At 40.4% G+C, this 26,531-nt stretch overlaps 1 protein-coding gene across 2 annotated transcripts in view; it reads right to left on the reverse strand.

The window, feature by feature from the left end:
- Window positions 1–26,531, reverse strand: part of gtpbp10 (GTP-binding protein 10 (putative)) — a 55,176-nt gene that overhangs the window by 19,767 nt on the left and 8,878 nt on the right. For both annotated transcript variants that reach the window (XM_043690356.1, XM_043690355.1), the window contains exons 3-5: window positions 22,606–22,697; window positions 15,376–15,520; window positions 3,119–3,192 (exon numbers count right to left, since the gene is read on the reverse strand). In XM_043690356.1, the coding sequence (XP_043546291.1) occupies window positions 3,119–3,192; window positions 15,376–15,520; window positions 22,606–22,697 (311 nt within the window). The remainder of the gene's footprint in view (window positions 1–3,118; window positions 3,193–15,375; window positions 15,521–22,605; window positions 22,698–26,531) is intronic.

Consider the following 26,531-nt stretch of genomic DNA (forward strand, 5'->3'; position numbering starts at 1 on the left):
TTAGGTTGCTGGAGAACTGGAGGAGCCATACTCCTGACATTCATACAGGCACTGCAATTGTCTGGGAAGTTTAAATTTCTGACAGCCTGATTTGCTTCGAATGGGAGATTATACAAATGTCTTTCACACTGATTTTGGAGTTAATTTAAACAGATTCTTACCCTAGAGGTGCTACAAGGTTTAATCTCTGGTGTAAATCAGTAATTAACAGCACAATCCTAAATCACCACCCTTACATAACCCCCACATGCCCAACCTTGTGACCCATCCAACCACCGCCCTGGACCCAACCACTAAATCCACCCACCTCATCTCATTCACCATCTTACTCACTCACTCACCCAAACAAACCTTGATCCCACTCCAAACCACTGTCTAATTTGTACTGAATATATATCCCAGAATTCCCTCCACCCACATCATCATTAAAAGCCATTGTGTACCTGAACAAGCACTGTCAATTTAAAGCTGTCCTGCAAAGGTTGCTGTACTCGAGACATCTCAGACAGGGGAAAATTGGGGTCCCACTGTGCAGCTAAGATTCTGGAGGTCCAGATGGATAGGGTGATGCCAATGTGGAATTTCATCTTCCGAAGCCAGCAGTGGAGGGCACAACACCAGACTATGCCAGCCTGGTCCAAGGTTGCTACCACGGCTAACTCATTCTCAGCTGTTTGGAGTTATGCATAGTAGCATAGGAACAAGATTGATGCCCTTTGTCAGGGTACGTACCACCATCCTCTCTCTGATATCTCATAATCGCACTCTCTCTACCACTGTATCACCACTCAAGGCTCATGATCTACCACTCTCTCTCACTCCCACCTACCACAACATTAGTAACGCTACATACTCACCCATTCAGGTCACCTCCCCACATGCACCAAAAAGAATAATTGCGCCACCCACTTTCATCTCCCTTAATACCTGACTCACTTACACTCAAGGGGAAAACAATCCACAATAGTGCAGAAAGAGTCAAGACAGACGCTTTGCTGCCCAACCTCCGGCTTCTCATTCCTTATGTGGAGAGCATCCTGACTTTGAACACGGCCTGGCTAGTATTGGAGGCTGCCTTGACTTACTCAGCTGGTACCATCTGAGCACCCAGGACTTGACTGAGGCCTGCTGATAACTGTGAAAAGCTTCATAGCTTTATGTCTGCATTAAATGGCAAGGCAAGGCAAGATAGAACATAGAACATAGAAGAATACAGCGCAGTACAGGCCCTTTGGCCCTCGATGTTGCGCCGATCCAAGCCCACCTAACCTATACTAACCCACTATCCTCCATATACCTATCCAATGCCCGCTTAAATGCCCATAAAGAGGGAGAGTCCACCACTGCTACTGGCAGGGCATTCCATGAACTTACGACTCGCTGAGTGAAGAACCTACCCCTAACTTCAGTCCTATATCTACCCCCCCTTAATTTAAAGCTATGCCCCCTTGTAATACCCGACTCCATACGCGGGAAAAGGTTCACACTGCCAACCCTATCTAACCCCCTAATCATCTTGTACACCTCAATCAAGTCACCCCTAAACCTTCTTTTCTCTAATGAAAACAGCCCCAAGTGTCTCAGTCTTTCCTCATACGATCTTCCTTCCATACCAGGCAACATCCTGGTAAACCTCCTCTGCACCCGTTCCAGTGCCTCCACATCCTTCCTATAGTATGGCGACCAAAACTGCACACAATACTCCAGATGCAGCCGCACCAGAGTCTTATACAACTGCATCATGACCTCAGGACTCCCGAACTCAATTCCTCTACCAATAAAAGCCAGTACGCCATATGCCTTCCTCACCGCACTATTTACCTGGGTGGCAACTTTCAGAGATCTGTGTACATGGACACCAAGATCCCTCTGCTCATCCACACTACCAAGTATCCGACCATTAGCCCAGTACCCCATCTATTAGCCCAGTACCCCATCTGCAAAGGAGCAACTTTTTCATGCAGAGGGTGGTGCGTGTATGGAATGAGCTGCCAGAGGAAGTGGTGGAGGCTGGTACACAATGCCATATCTCCGTATTTTCTGCAGTAGCCTACCATGGGGAACCTTATCAAACGCCTTACTAAAATCCATATATACCACATCTACCGCTTTCCCCTCATCAACCTCCTTCGTCACCTTTTCAAAGAATTAATATGACTCTGGTATCTCTGGCTGAGGGGGCACAGCACGAAAAAGGAAATGCAAGAGAGATGCTGTGAGCATCCAGATAGGATTGAAGTAAGTGAACATTATAGCAGCAAGTGAAGAGCCCAAAGGTGCAGCCTGGTCCTTTCCATGAACTAGGTGAGTGTCTGAGTATTCAGTGTCCTTGCAGCAGCATTACAATAACAGTTACCCATGCTAACAGTCATACAGAATTGAAGAGCAGAAGTGCCTGTAAATGAATCAGAGATGTGTCACGAGGTTGTTAGAGGCTGGCTCATGTAGGCTGCCAATGCTCTTGAGCATGGAGAGTATGTGGTCGATGCCCTGAGATGTTAGTGCTCAGTTTCCAACATGAAGATTATTCAGAACAAGTGGCATGCTGAATCCATCAGGTTCTGGTTTTCTTGTTCAGCTTTCCCAATATCTAGCTTGTTTGGCAAGCTTGAGGGGAGGGCAGTCTGAATAGTAAGTTCTGAAGAAGAGTCACACCAGACTCGAAACGTTAACTGGTTCTCTCTCCACAGATGCTGCCAGGCCTACTGGGTTTCTCCAGTGTTCTGTGTATATTTAAAAATTAATGATTATCCTCAATTGGTATCTCACTGCTGCCTAGCAAGAACCATGCCACTTGTGGAAAAACATACAAGACAGAGAGGATCCCAATGTTGAGATGGGCTTTGCCACATTTGTTGCCCGATTCTGCCATACATCTTGCTATAAGCCACATTGCTCAGAACCTTATGTGAGTCAGCCTAAGGTTTAGGTTTTGGAATGAAGAGATTTGATATGGCACCTGGAACACAATAAAAGCGATGACACTGAGCACAGTACTTTTCATCAGAAACTGTTCATGTTCGAGGAGGCAACATGATAAGTTTAAAACGAGGGGAACGGCAGATATTAGATGGGAAATAAATCTTTAAAAGAACAGTTCTTCTATTGTTACACTTACATGGATAATCTGCAATCTTAGGTTTGGCATGAGACAGCTGACTCAATAATGAAGATTTCCCCGCATTTGGAAACCTACAATTAATAGGAAAATCTGTTATCTGAAGATAGCAACTTAAACTTTAAATAATTTGCTTATTCTTTTTAAGTTAATACAGCACTAAATGGCACAACACAAAAATCAGCATGCAATTTAAGTTGTGGACCCAAATTCAATGAAACACAAAATGTATCCAACTTTCATTCAACATAGTTCTTCAAAGTTAATAAAGCAGAACAATTTGAAAGTCTAGTAATTGTTATTACATTAGCCCCAGGGCTGCACATTTTATTTTCTTTGTCTATTCCATACTCTGTTTATGCTGTTAGTACAGATTCAATCTGCATGACATTTATGCAAACTGAATCCTCTCCATCTTGTATATTATTCAAATGTCCATCAGATGCAAACAGAATGGAGCAACCTCATTAAGCCATACAGTCACAGAGATGTACAGCATGGAATCAGACCCGTCCATCCAACTCGCCCATCCATGCCGACCAGATATCCCAACCCAATCTAGTCCCACCTGCCAGCACCCGGTCTATATATCTCTAAACCCTTCCTATTCATATTCCCATCTTAAATGTTGCAATTGTACCAGCCTCCACGACTTCCTCTGGCAGCTCATTCCATATACGTACCACTCTCTATGTGAAATAGTTGCCCCTCAGGTCTCTTTTATATCTTTCCACTCTTACCCTAAACCTATGCCCTCTAGTTCTGGACTCCCCCACCCCAGGTAAAAGACTTTGTCTATTTATCCTATCCATGTCCCTCATAATTTTGTAAACCTCTATAAGGTCACCCCTCAGCCACGGAGGCTCCAGGGAAAACAGCCCCAGCCTGTTCAGCCTCTCTCTGCAGCTCAGATCCTCCAACCCTGGCAGCATTCTTGTAAATCTTTTCTGAACCCTTTCAAGTTTCACAACATCTTTCCAATAGGAAGGAGACCAGAATTGCACTCAATATTCCAACAGTGGCCTAACCAATGTCCTGTACAGCCGCAACATGACCTCCCAACTCCTGCACTCAATACTCTGACCAATAAAGGAAAGCAAACCAAACGCCTTCTTCACTATCCGATCTACCTGTGACTCCACTTTCAAGGAGCTATGAACCTGCACTCCAAGGTCTCTTTGTTCAGCAACACTCCCTAGGACCTTACCATTAAGTGTATAAGTCCTATTAAGATTTGCTTTCCCAAAATGCAGCACCTCGCATTTATCTGAATTAAACTCCATCTGCCACTTCTCAGCACACTGGCCCTTCTGGTCCAGATCCTGTTGCATTCTGAGTTAACCGTCTTCGCTGTCCACTACACCTCCAATTTTGGTGTCATCTGCAAACTTACTAACTGTACTTCTTATGCTCGCATCCAAATCATTTATGTAAATGACAAAAAGTAGAGGGCCCAGCACCGATCCTTGAGGCACTCCACTGTTCACAGGCCTCCAGTCTGAAAAACAACCCTCCACCACCACCCGGGACTTCTGGCAAGGACAGTCTCCAATATCTGGGCTTTCTAACAAAACCAACCAAATCTCCAAGGCTAACAGGCTTCATTATGGGGAGCCCAACTATGGGACCTGGGCCTGCACTCAGACATCGTAGAAGGGGAAGGAAGAAACAAAACCACTTGAGGCCTGGAGTCACTTCTCACTGTAGGTAAAGCCTCATGTTTCCTGATGAAGGGCTTTTGCCCGAAACGCCGATTTCGCTGCTCGTTGGATGCTGCCTGAACTGCTGTGCTCTTCCAGCACCACTAATCCAGAATCTGGTTTCCAGCATCTGCAGTCATTGTTTTTACCTCATTAGTAAAGAGGTACTATGTGAAAAGTTAACTGGATCGAAGGTTGGTAAATCATAGAATTTAGAATTTATTTAAGTCATTGAACTTACAGTACAGAAGGAGAACATTGAACCCATTGTGTTTGTACCAGTTCTTGAAAGAACTACCCAGCTAGTCCCATTCTCCACACCTTTCTCAGTACCTTGTAAATATATATCTAGTTCTCTTTTGAAACCTCACATAGAATCCTTTCTCCATTCTCCCAGGCAGTGCAGTGCATTCCAAATACTAACAATTCTCTGAGTTAAGAGGTTTCTCTTCATCTCAAACCTAGCTCTCTTGCTGATAATCTTGAAATTTTGAACCTAGTTACTGACATAACAACCGGTGGAAACAGAATATCCTTCTTTACCCTGTCAACATTGTTCATAATTGCAAATACCTCAATAAAGTAACCTCTTAGTCTTCTCTACTCCAAGGAAAATAAGCCCAATTTCTGTAATCTTTCTTTGTATTTAAAATCTCTGATTCGTGATATTATTCTAGTAAATTTCCTTTGCCAAATCTCCTAAATCTCCAGGGCTTTACCATTCGTCCTTAAATAAGTGTTCAGAACTGAACACAATCCTCCAAATGTGGTCTGACTAATAATTTGCAAAGGTATAGCATTACTTCCTTGCTTTTGTACTCTATGGCTTTATTTCTAAATCCAAGGACCTGTAAGCCTTTTTAATGACTATTTCAACTTACCTGACCACCTCCAAAAAATTATGCATACGAACCCCGAGGTCCGCTACTGTATTCCCCTCAAAATTGGGCCATGAAGTCTGTATTGTCTCTCAAGTGTTTCTCCTACCAAAATGCATTCCCTCATAGTTCTCTGCATAGAATTTCATCTGCCAAATGGCTGTCAATTTGGCCAATATGTCAATACCCCTTTAAAGTCAATTAGCATCATCCTCACAATTAACTATTCACCCTACCTTAACATCATTTGCAAATTGAGATTTTGCCCTCAACACCCATTTCTAAAATCATTTATATCCATAAGAAAAAGCAAGAGTCACAACACCAATCCCTTGGTGTTATGGACCATACCAAATGCCCTTCAAAAAAACTCAAGGTGATAGCCTAAACTCTAATATTTATCTTATATAAATGGCAAGTACAAGGTATTGTGTTCCAGATATAACGCGATTGGTCACACTACTCAGCTTAAAGCAAAACACACTTTATACTTACACCCAATTAAAATACAAACAGAAGAAAGAAGAATCGGCATAACTTTAACTCTACTAGAAAACTGAATAATAGATTATTTAACAATTAAACAGCAACTGTTCCAATACAGTAAACACACCATTGGCAAAGACAAATTCAGTAAAATAGATTGTCTCTATTGAGAAATGTTTCTCCAGACCAAGAGAAAAGAGCAAAGAAAATTCTGGCACACAGAAAGTCAAACATTTTGCTTTTAGAGAGAGAGATGTATGGCAGCTTCAAAACTCCAATAACTGTTGAAAGCTAAACTAAAACTAGGTTCTGTAGGAACCTGACTCCACTTCATGCTGCTTCTATTGTACCAATTTTTTTTAAAACCCAAGGCCTCACAAGCGGTTTTCTTTATCGGCTTCAAATAGACAGCTCTCCATCTCGGTCTTAAAACTTCTCTTTAAAAAAAGGACAAAATACACCCTTACAAGCTCTTAAAAATGGGTATGATGATGCTGCAAGGTTATGTTAGCCTTTGTTCTTCTTTTCAGGAGGTCATATAAGCACAGGTTCCAAAATGTCTGGGGTTGAAAGGTTTTAGGGCCAATTTGATTATAGCTGAAATACTGCCTCAGGCAAAAGGCATTTAAAGTAAAAAAAAACACTTGTACAATGAAAGGCGAATGACCGGTTCTTCTAGCCCAGCAATTCTCTGGTTTGCTTTGGTTTTGGTAGGCTAGCTATTCACTGAAAGCAATCAGGCAGTTGAAAAAGCTGCTGGACCCAAAGAAGCTGGTCCTGGCTCAGCCTCCTGTCTCTCTCTGACTTCTTTCCTATAAGACCTTGTGTTTGATTTTACCTTTTGTGCCAAGGGGCATTTCTGGGGATTGTTGCATGTATTTGGAACAGCATCATTAAATTGATATAATCTGTTCAGTTTTCATATAGGTTAAGTTATTCTGTATTCTGTTCTCTTTTGTTTGGGTTTCATTCGGTTATCTTGTAAATAAATTCTGTTTGTTTAAAACAAAGTAATTTGGCCAGGTGCATGCCACCTGGAATATCCATGTTATACCTGTTTAAAGCAGTTGGCAAAGTTAGGGTCTGGACTATTTTCTTGAAATACTTTGAGGGAGTCTGGCCTGGTCCATAACATGGGATGTTAGGTTCTTTTCCTGAGGTTTCGCACACAAATTGCAATTTGCACACATCAACTTCTGCAAACAGTTAAAGTTTATTAAAGCCTGTACAAGCTAGGTGACCCCCTTTGCACCGACCCCGACCCCCCGACCCCCCCCCCCCCACCGACCCCCACAATCCCCTTCGTAGGTATGTGAGGTTGAGTCAAAGTGAGGCCCTGAACAAAGAAAATATATCCCCTTTATCTTGGTCAGTTGGTCATGCCTCTGATGCTCTGGCAACTCCCCCAGTCACATGCCACTCAAGACAACCCCCAGTCACTCACAGTTACAAGTTACCCCAGGTACAATGGCAGGATGAGATCATCCTAAAGAGATAATGCAAATGCTAATAGCTAATCCTGGGGAATCTTTATGCAAACAATTTCCTGACTCAGTGCTTCCCCAAGACAATTCAGGTGCTGCATACCTAGCTTCAAGAGATGGCCAGAAAGCATTTCTGGATGGAAGAGATTGAATGGTAGTTTAACTTAACAATAGCAGGGGAGTAGTAGCAAATGACCATCTAAATGAAGTCTGAATTACAATGGATAGTCATCTGCATTCTTTCATGATTGTTGTCCCCACCCAAACACAGTGCAGTTTAACCCTTTAATTTACAGTAATGTCCAGAGAGATATTCTCATTTAATCTTTTAACATTACAAGGAAATACCACTTTCAACTCATCGCCAATTTGAGAACCTACCCCCCCGCCCCTTTCTTATCTTTTAGTCAACTTAGAATCAATGCCATCAAGGACCCTCAATCCTAAACATTTCTAATTTTCTAACTATATGGCACCATATAAAATGCTTTCTGAAAGTCCAAATACACACCACCCACAGCACTATCCTCACTCGCTGCCTGTGTCACCTCACCAAAGAACTCAATTAAATTTGTCAGACATAACCTGCTCTTGCAAAGCCATGTTGACTATCTAGTATTAAATTATTTTTCTCTTATTATGGACTCCAATAGTCTTCTCACTATTGAAATTAAGCTGACAGGTCTGTAGTTTCCTGGGGTATCCTTTTCTGCTTTCTTAAACAAAAGTATCACATTTGCCAATCCTCCATTCCCTCGGGATAATCGCGTGTGCAGAGACACCTGGATAAATTCTGTCATCGGCACTGCAATTTGCACCTTTCATTCTCTCAGCAATTTAGGATGCATCCCATCTGAGCCTGACGACTTCTCTACCCGAGGTGCTGCCAGCCTCTTTAGCACTTTATTTGTCAATATATTGCCTAGTTGTTCAATACCATGCCATTATCACCATTTTCTAATTTGGTAAACAGAGAAGCAAATTACTCATTTAGTACCTCTGTCACACCCTTTACTTCGGTGAGTAGCTTAACCTGTTTATTCATTATGGGCCTCATTCTATCCTTCGCTAATTTTCTACTATTCATATGTTTAAAGAATGCTTTACTATTTGTTTTATCACAGCCTTTTCTCACGCTTCCTCCTAGTCTTCCTTATTCCAGCCTTAGCCTCTCTACTGAATTTGAGATACTCTTCCCCTGATTTCTAGTGCTATTATTATTCTGCTATGCATCATATATCTCCTTACTTTATCACAAATATCCTTAGTCATCTAACCTTGGTTACCCTGTATTTATTTCTCATGGGTAATTTCCTAGTTTTCACCCTACTCATCTTTCTTTTGAAATTGTCCCAAGTTTTCATCCAAAATGAGTTTCCAATAAACTGCTCCAGTTGAACTTTTAAACTCCTAAAATCTGCCATTTTCCAATCTGGAATTTTAATCATGAACTGATTTTTAGCCTTTTCCAACTGAATATCGAACATTACATAATGATCACCATTTCCCAAATGCTTCCATACTCTGACATTCTCCACCTGTCCTGCCTCATTTCCTAATGTCAAATCCAGCACAGTTCCCTCCTGCCAGGAATGCAAATGGATAGTTCCACAAAGTTCTCCTGTACAGTTTCCAGGACCATATGCATCTCATCCCAAAATGCTGAAGGAAAAGGATAAAAAGAATAAATGTATGCATTGCTAGAAGCAACAATAACTGACAACCTGTACTTCTCACATAGATGCAATGGTCAAGAAGGCACAACAATGATTCTTCTTCCTCAGGTGGCTCAGGAAATTCAGCATATCCATAAGGACTCTCACCAACTTTTACAGATGCACCATAGAAAACATACTACCTGGGTGCATAATGGTCTGGTACCAGAAGTGCTCTGCCCAGGACCATAAGAAACTACAGAAGGTTGTGTGCACACCCCAGAGTATCATGGAAGCCAACCTCCTATCCACAGACTCCATTTATACTTCTTGTTGCCGTGGAAAGACTGCCAGCATCAAAGACCCTTCCCCCAGTTACGCTCTCCTACAACCTCCTTCATCAGGCAGAAGATACAGTAGCTTGAACATACGCACACCAACAGGTTCAAGAACAGCTCCTTCTCTACCATTATTAGACTGATGAATGAACTCTAACTTCAAATAATATTGATCTTGTTAATGTTGATCTTGCTTCGTGTACCTTCTATGCAGGGTAACCTCTATGCCTCACTCTGTCTAAGCACCAATGATCCACCTGTCTTTGCTTGCTATGATCTGCCTGTACTGCTTGCAAACAAAGCTTTTCACTGTACTTAGGTACATGTGACTACAAAAAATCAAATCAAATCAGGTGGTTACTTTTAAAAACACCATTGTATCTAGAAAGGTTCCTGTGAACTGGAAAGTTGTAAATGTAACCCCACCATTTAAAGAAGAATGGAGAAATACAGACCTGTTAGTTTGATGTCAGTAGTAAGCAATGTTAGAATCTATTACAAAGGATATGATAGCTCGACAGTTAGAAAGGAATAATAAAATTGAGCAATGTAGATTTATGAAAGGGAAATCATGCTTGTTAATCATGTTGGAACCTTTTTGTGGATAATACTTAATAAAGGAAAACCAGTAGATATAGTGCATTTGGCTTTTCAGAAGACATTTGATAAAGTTCCACACATTAGAAAATAAAATTACAGCACATATGAGTGGGGAACATATACGAGCAAGGATTAAGAGCAGATACTAATGATATCAAGACATAGGGAGATATTGCAGGCAAGTGGCACTGAAGTAGATGATTATACATCATCGAGTTGAATGGTGGTGCAGATTCAATAGGCTGAATGAAACATTCCTCTTTGCCTATTGTTCCAATGTTAGGAGTGACTCCATCATTCAACTTATACTGTCCTCTGGTTCACAACCCTTTCACAAATAGTTTCTCTGTCAACTTTGTTGGATCCCACATGCCATTACAAAACTATCAAATTTTCTCTGAAATGCCTCTTCTCACAGGAGAACAACCCCAACACAAATCAATGCTGGCTTTCCTTAATTGATCCACTTTGTATTCAGTGCTTGAACATACAAACTCCCCAGAAAGTCTTGCAGCACAGTTTTATTGTCCCTATCGTTAGGCCAGACAATATAGTTTAAATTCCACTTGAACTGGATGTGTTAAAACACATCCAAACATGAGGATTAAGAATAACTACAAGTGTCCTGGAACTATTCCAAAATAGCTTCAGTAACATTTTTAATCAGAGAAGTGTAAATTAGGAACAAGAACAGAAATTGCTGAAGAAGCTCAACAGATTAAAACCAGCTCTGAAAAGTTACTGGACTCATTAACTCTACTTTCTTCCTACAGATGCTGCCAGATCTGCTGAGTTTCTCCAATGATTACTGTTTTTGGTTCAGATCTCTTGCAGTTCCTGGTTTTATTTATATGCAAATTAGGAATGACAGACACACATATAACACACATTTCAGATTTTATCTTCCAGCGTCCACATGCTGGAATTTTGGTTAGTTTAAAAAGCCTTTTGAATAAACAACAAATATCTTTTTCCCAAATAAAAAGTACTCAGTAATCAAGTGAGAGTCCTTGGTCAGTGATACTCTTGCCTTTGATGCAACATGTTATAGGCTAGAATGGGACTCAAAAATTTGAGAGCAAAATCTATAAAGTCACTTCAGCATAGCACTGAGAGAATGCTATACTCTAGCAATAACAAACTAAATCAATATCCCCTTATATCATACAGCACAGCAGAACTCCTTCAGCCTGTTTTGTCTATACTGAAATTAGATACATCACTACTTATGCTAATCTCACTTTTCCACATTAGGCCCACAGCCTTGAAAGTTGTGACGTTTCAAGTATTCATCTGGGTACTTTTAAAAAGGTTGAGAGGTTACCCGCCTCAACTACCCTCCCAAGGTGGCTTGATAAACATTTACCTAACATTATTATTCTTTTTTTAAATTCATTCACAGAATAAGGGCATTGCTGGAGAGGCTGCCCATCCCTAATTGCCCAGAGGGCAGTTTAAGAGTCAACCACATTGCTGTCCTTCTGGAGTCATCTGTCAGCCAGACCAGGTAAGGATTGCAGTTTCCTTCCCTAAAGGTTTTTTTTCCATCAATTGACAATGGATTCATAGTCATCATTAGATTCTTAATTCCAGACATTTTTAAAAACCGAATTCAAATTCTACCATTGGCCATGGCGGGATTCAAACCTGGGTCCTCAGAATATTACCCAGGTGTCTGGATTACTAGTCTCGTGATAATACTACTAGGTCATCACATCCCCTGTAATCCAATGCTATTCCAACATTGCTTAAAAAACAATGTTATCACATCACACTGCTTTTCTGGGACCTTGATGTGCACGAACTGATCCTCCCATTTATTACTATTATGAAAAGACTTCATTTAAAATGTCTATAATTCACTTTGGTACATCTTTTGGTCCTGATGATGAGAGAGATGCTATATAGATTTATTTTCAGTCTTTACTTCGAAGTCAATCCTAAACAATTATAATAAAACCTTCAAAGTAAAGTTAGGTTAAGGCTTTCCAAAATTTTGGTGGTGCGAGATCCAAGACGCTAATAGCTGGGTGCTAATAAGTTACAACAGCTGGGCTCCCACTTTAACAAGCCTTCATTCTCAAAAGTTCTTGCTCAAGAGTTATGACAATTTTTAAGCCTCAAAATGGGGTCAACATGGGGAAAAAAAAAATTGGGAAGCAATTGCTATACATTACTCTAACTTATTTGTTACTACATCCTTAACAGAACTGTGAATATACCGACACCAAATGGACTGCAGCAGTTGAAGACGACAGCTCACTACCATCTTCACAACTGGAGATGGACTACAAGTGTTGGCCCAGCCAGTGCGTCAACATCACATGAATTCACAAAACAAAATAATGTTGAGAAAAGATGAGCTAAATACTAATATTTAAAATATATACCTGGAACTATGTTTCAAAGGACAATTCACTGAGGAGATGGCACTAGATACAACAGCAAAGTTGCACTTTTAAGGAGCAGGGAGTTTAGATGTATATGGATTTTAGTAAGGCGTTTGATAAGGTTCCCCATGGTAGGCTACTGCAAAAAATACAGAGGTATGGCATTGAGGGTGAGTTGGAGGTGCCGTCACTAGCGGTGTTCCGCAAGGATCTGTTTTGGGACCATTGCTGTTTGTCATTTTTATAAATGACCTGGAAGAGGGGTTAGAAGGTTGGGTGAGCAAGTTTGCGGATGATACGAAAGTCGGAGGAGTTGTAGACAGTGAGGAAGGATGTGGCAGGTTACAGCGGGATATAGATAAGCTGCAGAACTGGGCAGAAAGGTGGCATAGAGTAAAAGGGAGGATGTTAAACTTGTATGAGGCTTGGTAGATCTTGGCTGGAGTGCTATGAACAATTGTGGGCATCACCTTACAGGAAAGATGCAAATGCATTGGAGAGAGTTCAGAAGTGATTGAAAAAAATGGTTCCAGGAATATGCATTCTGGGTAATCCAAGATGGAGGGTGGGAAAGATTTCTGGCTGTAACAGGCTGCTCCTTTTTTGAGGTATTTCAGGTGTTGGAGGTGGTTTCCTCAAATTCCAGGAATAACAATTACTGTTTTACATGCTGTTGCATTGTTCTGGAACTTTGGAGAAAAATAATAGTCAAAACAACAGCACTTTTAATGAGCTGCCAGAGGAAGTGGTGGAGGTTAGTATGATTGCAACATTTAAATGAGTTCATGGAATGCCCTGCCAGTAGCAGTGGTGGACTCTCCCTCATTATGGGCATTTAAGCGGGCATTGGATAGGTATATGGAGGATAGTGGGCTAGTGTAGGTTAGGTGGGCTTGGATCGGTGCAACATCGAGGGCCAAAGGGCCTGTACTGCGCTGTATTCTTCTATGTTCTATGTTCTATGTGAGTTACACAGCCTGGAGAATCTTCTAAGAGAAGTTACATTGCCCAGTTTGTGACTGGAAAAAGATGACTGTATTTTTGAACTCAGAGAGAGACCTGCATAAGAAGTAACTGCTCTCTCTGTCTTTCTTTGCAAGTCCTCTCAACAAAGTGTGAGTCAGCTGAAAACCATCAAAAGTCAAGCTTATCACTTAGGGAGAGTTTTTGAAGTCAATTTTCTTGGAATCTCACTGTCTGAAGCAAAGGGAATTCAGTCAATTACAGTATTCCAGGAAATCACCCCAGTGAAAGCAGTTTGTGGGTGCAGAATAATTTTGCTCTCAGAACAACAATGGGACAATCCATAATTTTTTATGAATTCAACTATTATTGACCACTGCACTTTAAACTTAACGCTGCACAGAGTTTTCATCTTTTTGTTTCTCCTTAGATTTACATGTGATTCAGTTTTATTTTTAAGAAAGGTACTGCATAATCTAAATTGCTGGTTAATAATCTTCAAACAAAGATGCAAAGAAGTTTGTTTTTCGTAACCAATTAGTCATTTTTTGTTGACTGAAGAAACCTGGCTGACTTGTTTTTAATACTGAATCGGATGGCCCGAAATCTATATATAATTGGCCATATCTCAAACCTGGTTAAAGTAAACATTTGTTGTAAGTAGTGGGACGAGACAAGGAAACAGCACACCCTGATGTACTTAAAAGTTTTCTTTGTTAGTTCACAGACCCAATACCAGACCGTCAGACTTTTGTTAAGACAGATGTCTTGATATTTATTTGCGACATTATTAACACAGGTACAGTATCATAGACTGCACACATATAGCCTGGGTTCTGTGCTTATTAATATTGTTGAACATCACATAGATGGCTTACACATAGCTGACTGACTGAAACAGATATAGATTTTCTGTCAACATACTAAGCTATGTATTTTTCAGAGCAACATAGCCCTCTGGTCCCAGTCTTTCTCACAAGAGGAAGCCCCATTTCCAAATCCACCGTATCAAGTCTCTTAGGAATCTTATATGTTTCAATAAGGTTAACCTCTCATTCTTCAAACGTCAGTATAGGCCCAACTTACCCAACCTCTGCTCGTATGTCCATTTACAAGTAGAGGAAAAAGCCATCAAATTATCCACAATTAAATAGCTCCTTTTAAAAAAAAAATCACTTGTTAAAAAGACAGGAACTAGAAAGTGGCCTATTCCAATTGAGATCATGACAAATCTTCTAGCTCAACTCCACTTTTCCCGTATCCCTTAATTCCCTGAAAGCTCAAAAATCTATCAGTCTTGAATATACTTACTGAATGAATATCCACAGCCCTTGGGACAGATCGTTTAAAAGATTCACCAAGTGAATAAATGTCACCTCATCTCAATTCAAAATGATCTCCCCTTTATGACTATGACCCCCTGAAGTTCAAAACTCCAGATAGAAAAGACAAACTCTCAGCATTGACCCTCTCAAATCCTTTCAGAATTTTATACAAGAGGAAACAATTTCTGTTTTCAATCACCAAAAAGTGGGAAAATATTATTTTCATTACATTCATCTTATAGCATGCCTGTTCATGTTGCCAAACTTCCAATTACCTCGTTGTTAAAAAACAGGTATCATACACAAAGTTCTGAATCAACATCAAAATTAAAATGAGGAAACATCATTCAACAAATTCTATACATCCATTACTTGCAAATAAAATAAATCAGTAACTGAGAAGGGAACAATGAAGACAGATATGAAATCCAAACTTACCCAACCAATCCTACATCAGCTACAAGCTTCAAATCCATCCGTATAATTCTGCTTTGGCCTTTAGAAGGCAAAAAGTTAGTCATAAATGAACCACCACGACCGCCATGGGCTACAATAACTCGATCTCCCTTTTTGTTTAATTCACCTAGAAAATAAAAATGGCTCCAAATATCTGCACAACAAATAGCAATAAATCACAAACACTTCAATTTCTTTTTTTTTTAATTCAATTTTCTAACGATCTTCTGAAGATGTCAATACAGAGGAACCTCTATCATCCAGCATTCAATTTTACGAATTTCAGATTATCCAAACAAGATTGCAAGGTGCCGATGCTTGGCTAAACTATGTTATCCAGCATTCGATTAATCAAACAAAATACTCCCCACCCATGTCATTCGGATAATCGAGGTTCATGTGTACTTAAGTTCCCATTATTCATACATGACACTGCTAAAACTTATTGTGGGAGAAGTCGACTGTATTAATACATTATTTAATTAGCAACTATTAATGAATTAACATCTATTAGAAATGGCAGGGCAGGTGATGTGCAGCAAATGCAGAGTGTGGAAACCTCTGTGTGCCAGCATGTCCTTAGACAAACACATCTGCAGTAAATTCTTGCGGTTACAGCTCAGTCAAGTCAAGCTTCAGACACTTGGCTCATCGTTTTGGGGGTTGGGGAAGAGTCACCTGGTCACTTTATTCCAGCAAACAGTTACACCTCCAGGATAGGTTTTGCTGATTTGGTCAGTGAGGCAGGTGAAAGTACTCAGAGGGCAGGAGTACAAAAACCTCTAACATGTTTGACATTTTCTCAGCTTGTTTGCATGAGAGTGAAGGAGTGCAGGGTGGAACTGGACATGGCACCATGATACAGGGAGCTAGTCAAGTGGGATAAGAAGAAGGAATAAGTAGTGGGTATCAGGAACTATAAAGTGAGGAGGAACGACTCTGTCCTCTGCTGCAAAGAGCATGAGTTCAAACAGTTGTGTTATCTGCTCGGTGACATAGTTTTGGATATCTGCCCAGGGTTGAAAAAAAAAACTTGGAAGGGAAGGGGAAGATCCAGTGGTAATGGTCCAGTCAGTACCAACAGAGGTAGAACTGGGAAAGAAGTTCTGCTGACTTAAATGAGAAGTAAGGTGCTAAATTAAAAGTAGAACCTCAAAAGTACTTTCAATTTAATACATGATCCATGTGCAAATTAGTACTGAATGAACAAAATCAAAAAAGTGGATGAGTGGCTCAAGGACTGGTGTTGGAGAGGGAGTTCCCATTTGTGGGTCACTGGCATCAGTATTGGGCAAAGTGAAATCTGTACCGTTAGGACTATCTACACCTGAATCCTCTGGGACAGATGTTCCCATGAGCCACATAACTAGAAAGTAGAGAGGTCTTTAAACTTTATTAAAAAAAGGGTGAATGAGTAATCAAGCTTGAGTAAAAAGAACAAAGAAACTTTACAGCCCAGGAACAGGCCCTTCAGCCCTACAAGCCTTAGCCAATCCAAATCTACTATCTAAACCTGTTGCCCAATTCCTAAGCATTTGTATCCCTCTGCACCCCACCTACTCATGCATCTGTCCAGACGCCTCTTAAATGAATCAACCGTGCCTGCCTCTACCACCTCTGCTGGCAATGCGTTCCAGATGACCACCACCCTCTGTATAAAGTACTTGCTGCGTGTATCCCCCTTAAACTTTTCACCTCTCACCTTGATGAATGTAACATATGTGAAGTCAGAGTCAAGGCAGGAGAGCAACATATTAATGTGGAAAATAAATAGTTGAAAAGTGAGAGAGAAAAACAAAAAACTATACCAGCTATCTAGACTGGATACTACAAAGGTAACAAAAGAAACAAAAGTAAAGTCTCTGTATCTGAACATGCATAGCATTCAAAAGCGAAGCAAATTAATCGATCATGCAGACTGAAGGGTGAATAAATGCAATCTGGTAGGCATTACAGAGATATGGCTTCGGACCTGAATATTGTCAGTACATAACATTCAAAAAGAATAAGAAACTAAGTAAAGACAGAGGGTTAACTGTCCTAATCAAAGTTCATATTGCTGCAATAGTTAGAAATGACCTTGGTTCAGATCAGGATGTAGAATTGGTTTTGGTGGAGATGATAAATAGTAGGGGGGAAAAAAGTCACTAGTTCAAGTGATCTGCAGGCTCCAAATAGCATGCAACAAGAACTATTGGGTGCTTGCGATAAAGGGACAGCAATAATTAAAGGTGATTTTAACCAATACATAACTCGGGGGGAAATAAACGATCAATAATAGTAGCTTGGATGAAACATTCATGAACTGCTTTGAGAGGACAGGAAAACTAGACTTGCTATTGTGTAATGAGGTAGCATTCGCTAATGACTTTAGAATAAAGATACTTCTAGGTAGCAGTGATGTGACTGATTTTACATTTAATTTGAAAAGGGAGAAGATGAGGTTTATAACCAATATTTTAAACTTAAACAAAGGCAAATTTTTAAGTATGGAAGTTGAGCTAGCTGAAATGAACTCAGGTATTATGCAAACAGATAAAGAAGTTGTGATACATGTTCAAAGAGTTATTTCAGAATACTCTCAGTAAGTATACTCTTACAATAAAGAAAAATTATCAGGGGGAGGACTACCATTTGTGAATAACTAAATAAGTCAAAGCAAACATCAGGCTTATAGAAACAAATCTTATAACTGAGACAAGATGAGTGGCAGGTCAGACAAATGGTCAGAATATAAAGAACAGCAGAGGGACTAAAGATTAATGAGGTCTAATAAATTAGACTGCAGAGGAAGCTACCTAGGAATGTAAAAATAGAGTTTTTAATAAGTATTTAACAAAGAAAAATGTAAGTGAAGGGAGTATTGGTCCCCAAGTGGGTGAGAATGGTGAGTTAATATGCTCCTCTATTAGAATAGCTCCTCCAGCTTTTAACACAGCAGCAAGAAGAGAGGGCAGAGAGAAGCAAGGGCTGACGGGAAGGATAAGTGTTTCTTTTTTAGGTGGGTGTGAATTGGTCACACCACAGATTAGAATTGCTGAGGGAAACAGTGAATAGGTGACCAAAAGGCAGAGAAAAATAGGAAGGCAGTGCAGGTGTCCCCCTGAGGTCATCTCCCTCCAAAACAGGTATACCATTTTGGATACTGTTGGTGGAGATGGCTCACCAGGGGAGAGCAGCAGTTGCCAGAATCATTGCATTTTGGCAGGCTCTGCTGTTCAGAAGGGCAGCAAAAAGACTCGTAGGGCCATAGTCATATGGGATTCTATTGTAAGGGGAGGATATAGGTGGTTCCGTGGCCAAAAATGAGACTCCCGGATGGTATGTTGCCTCTCAGGTGCTCGGGTCAGGGATGTCACCGATTGGCTGCAGAGCATTCTGAAAGGGGAGGGTGAACAGCCAGTTGTCGTGGAGGCACCATTGATATAAGTAAAAAATGAGGTGAGGTCCTGAAAGCAGAATTCAGGGAGCTAGGAGAGAAATTAAAGAGGAGGACTTCAAAGGTAATGATCTCAGGATTGCTACCAGTGCCACGTGCTAGCCAGGGTAGAAATGAAAGAATAGGCAGGATGAACATGTGGCTTGAAAGATGGCATAGGCGGCAGGAGTTCAGATTAGTGGGACATTGGGACCGGTTCTGGAGAAGGTGGGACTATTACAAATTGGATAGCCTACACCTGAACCAGACTTGAACTAATATCCTTGGGGGAGCTTTTGTTCCTGCTGTTGGGGACGGTTTAAATTAATGTGGCAGGGGGCTGGGAACCAGAAGAGAAGACTAGTAGACAGTGAGGTGGCAACTAGAGACTTGAAGGAACAGGATCATGAAGCTGGTATTACCAAGGGGAAGAGTAGGCAGAGAGCAGATGAACGCAAAGGAATTGGTGGTCTGAAGTGCATATGCTTTAATGCAAGTGGGTAAGGCAGACGAACTTAGGGCTTGGATTGGTGCCTGGGAGTATGACTTTATTGCAATCAGAGACATGGTTGAAGGAAGGCCATGATTGGCAACTAAATGTTCCAGGATACAGATGCTTCAGACAGGATAGGGAAGGAAGGAGTCGCATTGCTGGTCAGGGACGATATCACGACTGTGCTAAAGGAGGACACTATGGAGGCTTGAGTAGTGAAGCATTATGTGTAGATCTAAGAAATGAGAAGGGTGCAATTACATTGTTGGGGCTGTACTACAGGCCTCCCAACAGTGAGCGTGAGGTAGACGAACAAATCGGTAAACGGATTATGGAAAGATGTCAAGAAAACAGGGTGGTGGGGATTGGAGATTTTAATTTTACCAACATTCACTGGGATACACTTAAGTGTCAGAGATCTGGATGGGGCAGAATTTGTAAGGAGCATCCAGGAAAGTTTTCCAGAGCAGTATGCCAATAGTCCAACTAGGAAAGGGACCATAATGGACCTGACGTTGGGGAATGAGCCAGGCCAGGTGTTAGAAGCTGCAGTGGGGGATTTCTTTGGGAATAGTGACTACAATTCTGTAAGTTTTAGAATACTCGTAGACAAAGATGAGAGTGGTCCTAAGGAAAGAGTACTAAACTGGGCCAAAGCCAATTATATCAAAATTTGACAGGAGCTGGGAAATATGGATTAGGGGCAGCTATTTGAAGGGATGTCCACATTTGATATGTGGAGGCTTTCAAACTTAGGTTGAAGATAGTGCAGGATAGGCATGTCCCTTTGAAAACAAGGGATAGGAAAGGCAAGATTCGTGAACCATGGATGACAGGAGAAATTGTGCAACTAGCCAAGAGGAAAAGGGAAGCGTACATAAGGTCCAGGCAGCTAAGAACAGAATGGGCCTTGGAGGAATATCGGGAGAGTAGGACCAATCTTAAACGATGAATCAAGCTGGCTAAACGGGGTCATGAAATAACTTTAGTGAGCAGAATTATTCATATATAAGAAGCAAGAGGGTAACTCGAGAAAGGGTTGGTCCACTAAAGGATAAGGAAGGAAGGTTGTGTGTCGAACCTGAGAAAATGGGTGAGATTCTTAATGATCACTTTGCATCAGTGTTCACTGAGGAGAGGAACATGATGAATGTTGAGATTAGAGATAGACGTTAGTTTACTCTGGATCACATTGACATAAGGAGGGAGGATGTGCTTGGTAGGCTAAAGGATATTAAGGTGGACAAATCCACAGGATCGGATGGGATCTATCCCAGGTTGCTAAGGGAGGCAAAAGAGGAAATAGCTGGGGCCCTGAGCGATATCTTTGTAGCATCCTTAAACACAGGTGAAGTGCCGGAGGACTTGAGAGTTGCTAATGCTGTCCCCGTTCAAGAAGGATAGTACGGATACAGACCAGTGAGCCCAACGTCAGTGGTGGGGCAAGTTGCTGGAGAAGGTACTGAGGAGTAGGATCTATTTATATTTGGAAGAGAATTGGCTTTTCAGTGATAGGCAACATGGTTTTGTGCGGGGAGATCATGCCTTACTAACTTAATAGAGTTCTTTGAGAAAGTGACCAAGTTGATAGATGAATGAAGAGCTGTAGACATCATATAAATGGTCTTTAGTAAGGTGTTTGATAAGGTTCCCCATTGTAGACAAATGGAGAAAGTGAAGCCCCATGGTGTGCAGTGTGTGTTAGCTAGGTGGATAAAGAACTGGTTGAGCAACAGAAGACAGAGAGTAGTTGAAGGGAGTTTCTCGAAATGGAGAAAGGTAACCAGTGGTGTTCCACAGGGATTAGTGCTGGGATCACTGTTGTTCATAATATACATAAATGATCTGAACGAGGGCATTGGTGGTCTGATCAGTAATTTTGCAGATGACATGAAGATTGGTGGAGTAGCAGAAAGCATAGGAGACTGTCAAAGAATACAGGAGAATATAACTAGACTGGAGAGTTGGGCGGAGATGTGGCAGGTGGAGTTCAATCGGGCAAATCTGAGGTGATGCATTTTGGAAGGTCTAATTCTAGAGCGAACTATACTGTAAATGGAAAGGCCTTAGGAAAAGGTGATGAGCAGAGAGATCTGGGAGTTCAGGTCCATTGTATTCTGAAGGTGGCTACACAGATGGATAGAGTGGTCAAGAAGGCATATGATATGCTTGCCTACATCGGACGGAATATTGAGTACAAGAGATCGTAGGTCATGTTAAAATTGTACAAGACTTTGGTTCGGCCGCATTTAGAACTCTGTACAGTTCTGGTCGCCACCTTATCAAAAGGATGAAGACACTTTTGAGAGGGTGCAGAGAAGGTTTACGAGGATATTGCCTGGGATGGAAGGTGCTAGCTATGAAGAGAGGCTGAGTAGATTAGGATTGTTTTGATTGGAAAAAAGGGGGAACCTGATTGAGGTCTACAAAATCACAAAGGGTATAGACAGCATGGATAAGATTTTTTCCCATGGTGAGGGAAGCAATTATGAGAGGTCACGCATTCAAGGTGACAGGAGAAAAGTTTAAGGGGGATACATGCGGGAAGTACTTTACACAGAGGGTGGTAGGTACATGGAACGTGATGCCAGCAGAGGCTGTAGAAGCAGGCACGGTAGATTCATTTAATCTACGTCTGGACAGATGCATGAGTAGGTGGGGAGCAGTGGGATACAGCTCCTTAGTAATTGGACGATAGATTTATACAGTGGATTTGGATCGGCACAGGCTTGGAGGGCCGAAGGGCTGTAAATATCCTTTGTTCTAACAGTAAATAATAAAGAAATGGCAGATGTAATAAATAAATATTTTGCTCTATATTCACCATACAGGGTATAAAATACAATCCAGTATAACTGCAAATCAAGAAGTTAAAGGAAAAGTGAAACTGGTGAAATTATACTCATTAGAAGAGCAGTACTGAGTAAATTATGGAGCTGCAGGTTGTTAAATCTCGTGGTCTTGGTGGACTTTATCCTAGAGTCTTTAAAGAGTTGGAAAATTAGGTTGTGTTTGTATTGGTGTTAAATTTCCTAAATTCATTAGATTCAGGAAAAGTTCTATAAGTGTTGTGTTTCTTCATGCATTGGAATTCACAAATAGATTTCATTATGATTAGACTTAAGACTATAATTTACCACGTATATACTGAAAGTACACTAACACTAATGTTTTGTATTAGCACAATGCAGAGAAAATAGCACACAATGAAGTTTGTTAAAAGATATTTTAACAAAGCAAAAGAACTATTTGTACTTAAAAGCTGGTATCAAGCCTGATCAATTTTAAAAACAGTCCTCACCTATTACCTGCCCATCATCATTAGTGATTGAAATTCCAACTGGAGCATGAATTTCACAACCATTTCCCTTTACTCCCTTAAGTGATCGAATGCTAGAAATTGTAAAGAAAAAAAGCAAAGTTAGAGCATGTGCTATTTTATTATTCAAAAAGCTTGACTTTTATTTCTTAATTTTAATTGCTTATTGCATATAGATTGTGCAAACTAAATCAGTAACAATACCATAAAGGAGGAATTCATGGAGTTTGTGTGGGATAGTTTTTTGGATCAATATGTTGAAGAACCAACAAGAGAAAAGGCCATCCTAGCCAGGGTATTGCATAATCAGAAAGGAATTATTGACAATCTAGCAATTCTTCATTAGGATTGAGTGCCGTGGTTGATTCTGAGATGAAGGCCCTGAATCTAAGTAGAGAAAACTAAGATGGTATGAGGTGCAAGCTGGCTTTGATAAATTAGGAAACGTTATTTAAAGGGATGATGGCACTTAGGTAATGGCAAACATTTAAAAACTGTATGGAGGAACTACAACAACTGGTTATTTCTGTCTAGAACAAAAATAAAATAGGAAAGGTGGTCTGAACATGGCTATAAAGGGAAATTAAGTGCAGCACTAGATCCCAGGAAGGAGCGTACAAAGTGGCCAAAGAAAGCAGCAACCAAGAATTGGGAGCTTTAAATTTCAGCAAAGGAGAACAATGAGATTGATTGAGAGAGGAAAATCATCCTTTACAGTCAGACACAGAGGAATTACATCGGTGAACACAGAGATAGCAGACCAATTAGATATATATCATGATTCGGTCTTCACAAAAGAGGACAAAAACAACATCTCAAAATGTTGGAGAACACAGGATCTGGAGAGAGGGAGGAACTGAGGTCAGTATTAGCAGAAAAATGGTGTTGGAGAAATTGGCGAGACAAAGGCCAATAAATCCCCAGAACTCAATATCCCAGAGTAGTTAAGGAGGTAGCCCTAGAAATAATGGATCCAATGGTGGACATCTTTCAAGATTCTATAGACTCTGGAACAATTCCTATGGATTGGAGGGTAGCTAATGTAACTCCACCATTTAGTAAAGGAGAGAAAACAGGGAATTATAAACCAGTTAACCAGATATCGGTAGTGGAGAAAATTGTAGACTCCATTATAAAAGATTTAATAACAGAGCACTTGGAAAATAGTAACAGGATTGGGCAGAGTCAGCATATATTTACAAAAAGGAAATCATGCTTGACAAATCTACTGGACCCTTTTAAGGATGTAACGCGTTGAATGGATAAGGTGAAAGCAGTGATGGAGTTTCGTTGGAAGGCTTTTTGAAAGGTCCTACATAAGAGATCAACATGTAAAATTAGAGTGCATGGGATAAGGGTAGTATACAGAACATAGGATACAGAACTGGTTGACAGGGGGTTGGAATAAATTGATCTTTTTCCAATTGACAGGCAATGACTAGTGGGCTTTAGGAACCAGTGCTTGGACCCCAGCAACTCACATTATAAAATACTGATTTAGATAAGGAATAGAGCAGAGGATGGATACCTCATAAAACATATAAAATTCTAACTGGCCTAGACAGGGTAAATGCAGGAAGGATGTTCCTGATGATCAGGGAGCTCAGAATCAAGAGTCACAGTTTAAGGCTATGGAGCAGGCTACTTGGGATTGAAATAAGGTGCAATTTATTCACCAAAAGAGCTGTGAGCCTGTGGAATTCCCTACTGCAGAAAGCAGTTGAGGCCAAAGCACTGCAAGTTTTCAAGAAAGAGTTAGATGTTGTTCTCAGGGCTGAAAGGATCAAGGGGTATGGGGAGAAAGCAGGAACTGAGTTAGATAATCATACTGAATGGCAGAACAGACTCAAAGGGCCAAATGGCTCTCTCCTGCTCCTTTTTTCTATGTTTCTACGTTTACTGCTTGAGTTCAGTATTCTAAACTAAATGATCATTGGAGGGAACACAGTTTTTAAGGCATATTAGTACTTGTCAAAACTGCCTTTTCAGCCATTGCATTCCAGATAGGATTTCCCTCACTTTAATTTTATCATATTTATACTTGTCTTTTAAGAAAATTCTTTCTGTACATCCAACTCTATTTTCCTTTACCATTTCGGACATTATTACAATTGAAACAATTATCAAGTTTCCAAAGGTTAAAGCAAAATATGCAATTTTTTTCAATCATTATGTTCTTGAAGATGTCAACTTCTCAAATTTAATGGATATCTTACTTAATTTAAGACTCAGGTTCCAGTTCTTGTTCGACATAAACTGCAAAAATACATTGTACTCATATTACCTCAAACACATAAATGAAGTAGAAATGATTTATTTCAATGAAAACAAATTACAAAGTTATAGTAGAATTTCTATGAAAGTAACTTAAATTGAGCTGAACTCTCCCGGCCATTCATGGCATCATTATATCTACTCCATAACAATAGCTGAAACTTAATTTCAAGCAGACAGTAGGTGAAATAATAAATCAAATACAGCTACTTAGACTACTTTATCTGTACTGACATCTAAAATATTACAGTGCATCATGTATAGATCTGTTTAAAAGACTATTTCCAGAAACTAACACTTTTCCTCCTGTCTTCAAATTTATAATTTACTTCTAAGGTTCACAGCAGGCCAGCATTACACCTCTGAGGGACACATTTTCATATTTTAATCAAGAAATAACTGCAAGCAAGCTATTTTAGCCACTGCAAAAAAAAAGGTCTTAGGTGTTGTACTAAATACAGTAAAGGCTATGTTCCAACAATCTCCCAGCTTCAATTCTAAGTATTTGTGCTAAACAGCCATACTCCTAGGCAAGCTGCAACATTGGTATTGACATGACAAAACAGAAAAGGACAGAAACCTATCCACAAAAAAAAAGAACATAATCAATCAAATTCAGCCATTTTGTGGCCCATCACTCTACTCTGGAAGCTTACCACGGTGCTGGAAGCTGTTATCAATAATACTGTCAAGCAGCATATGCTCATTACTAACCCACTCACAGAATTTCAGTTTGGGTTCCACTGGAATATTTAGCTCCTGGTCTCATCACACTTGATCCAAAACATGGACATAAGAGTTGAATTCAACAGGTCAAGTGAGATTGACTTCCCTTGACATCAAGATAATTTTTGACCTGGAACGGCATCTAGAAGCCCAGGCAACTTGAAGTCAATGAGAGTTAGAAGAAAATCTCTCCACTGGTTTGACACACACCTCGCACAAAGGAAGATAGTTTAGGTTGCTGAATATCAATCATCTCGCTGTAGAACATTGCTGCAGTAATTTCTCAGGGCAGTTTCTCAGATCAACCATTTAAGCTGCTTCATTCGTGAGCTTCCCCACGCCATAAGGTCAGAAATGGTAATATTTGCTAATGACTGCACAGTGTTCAAACATATGCAACTCTTCACAACGAAACAAGTCATGCATCCATGCAGCAAAATCTGGACCACTGTTAAGTTTAAGCCAACTAGTACTGTGTAACATTCTCACTACACAGTTATCAGGTAATAACCATCAGCGATAAGCCAGAGTTGAACCATTTTTCTTGGATGTTCAACGGAATTTGTCATCTCCAAATTCCACATGACCAAAATCCTGGGGTCAACACTGACCAGAAGCTGAACTGGACCAGCTGCATAAATTATAACAGTGGGGCAAAGGCAGGGAATTCTATGAGAAGTAACTCAGCTTAGGACTCCCCATCATATCATCTACAAGACACAAATCAGGAACATGATAGAAGCTTTTACACTTGCTGTGTGACAATATCATCATGCAACAAGCTTGATGTCAGCTAGGACAAAGCAGAGATCTTGAAGGATTGTAAGGTGGAATTATATTCATAATCTAAAAAGAAGTCCAGTAATGTAGAATGAAGCAGTCAAAATTGTGTTGATGTACAATTAATT

Source organism: Chiloscyllium plagiosum, chromosome 5 (genome assembly GCF_004010195.1).
Source record: "Chiloscyllium plagiosum isolate BGI_BamShark_2017 chromosome 5, ASM401019v2, whole genome shotgun sequence".
Classification (NCBI taxonomy): domain Eukaryota; kingdom Metazoa; phylum Chordata; class Chondrichthyes; order Orectolobiformes; family Hemiscylliidae; genus Chiloscyllium; species Chiloscyllium plagiosum.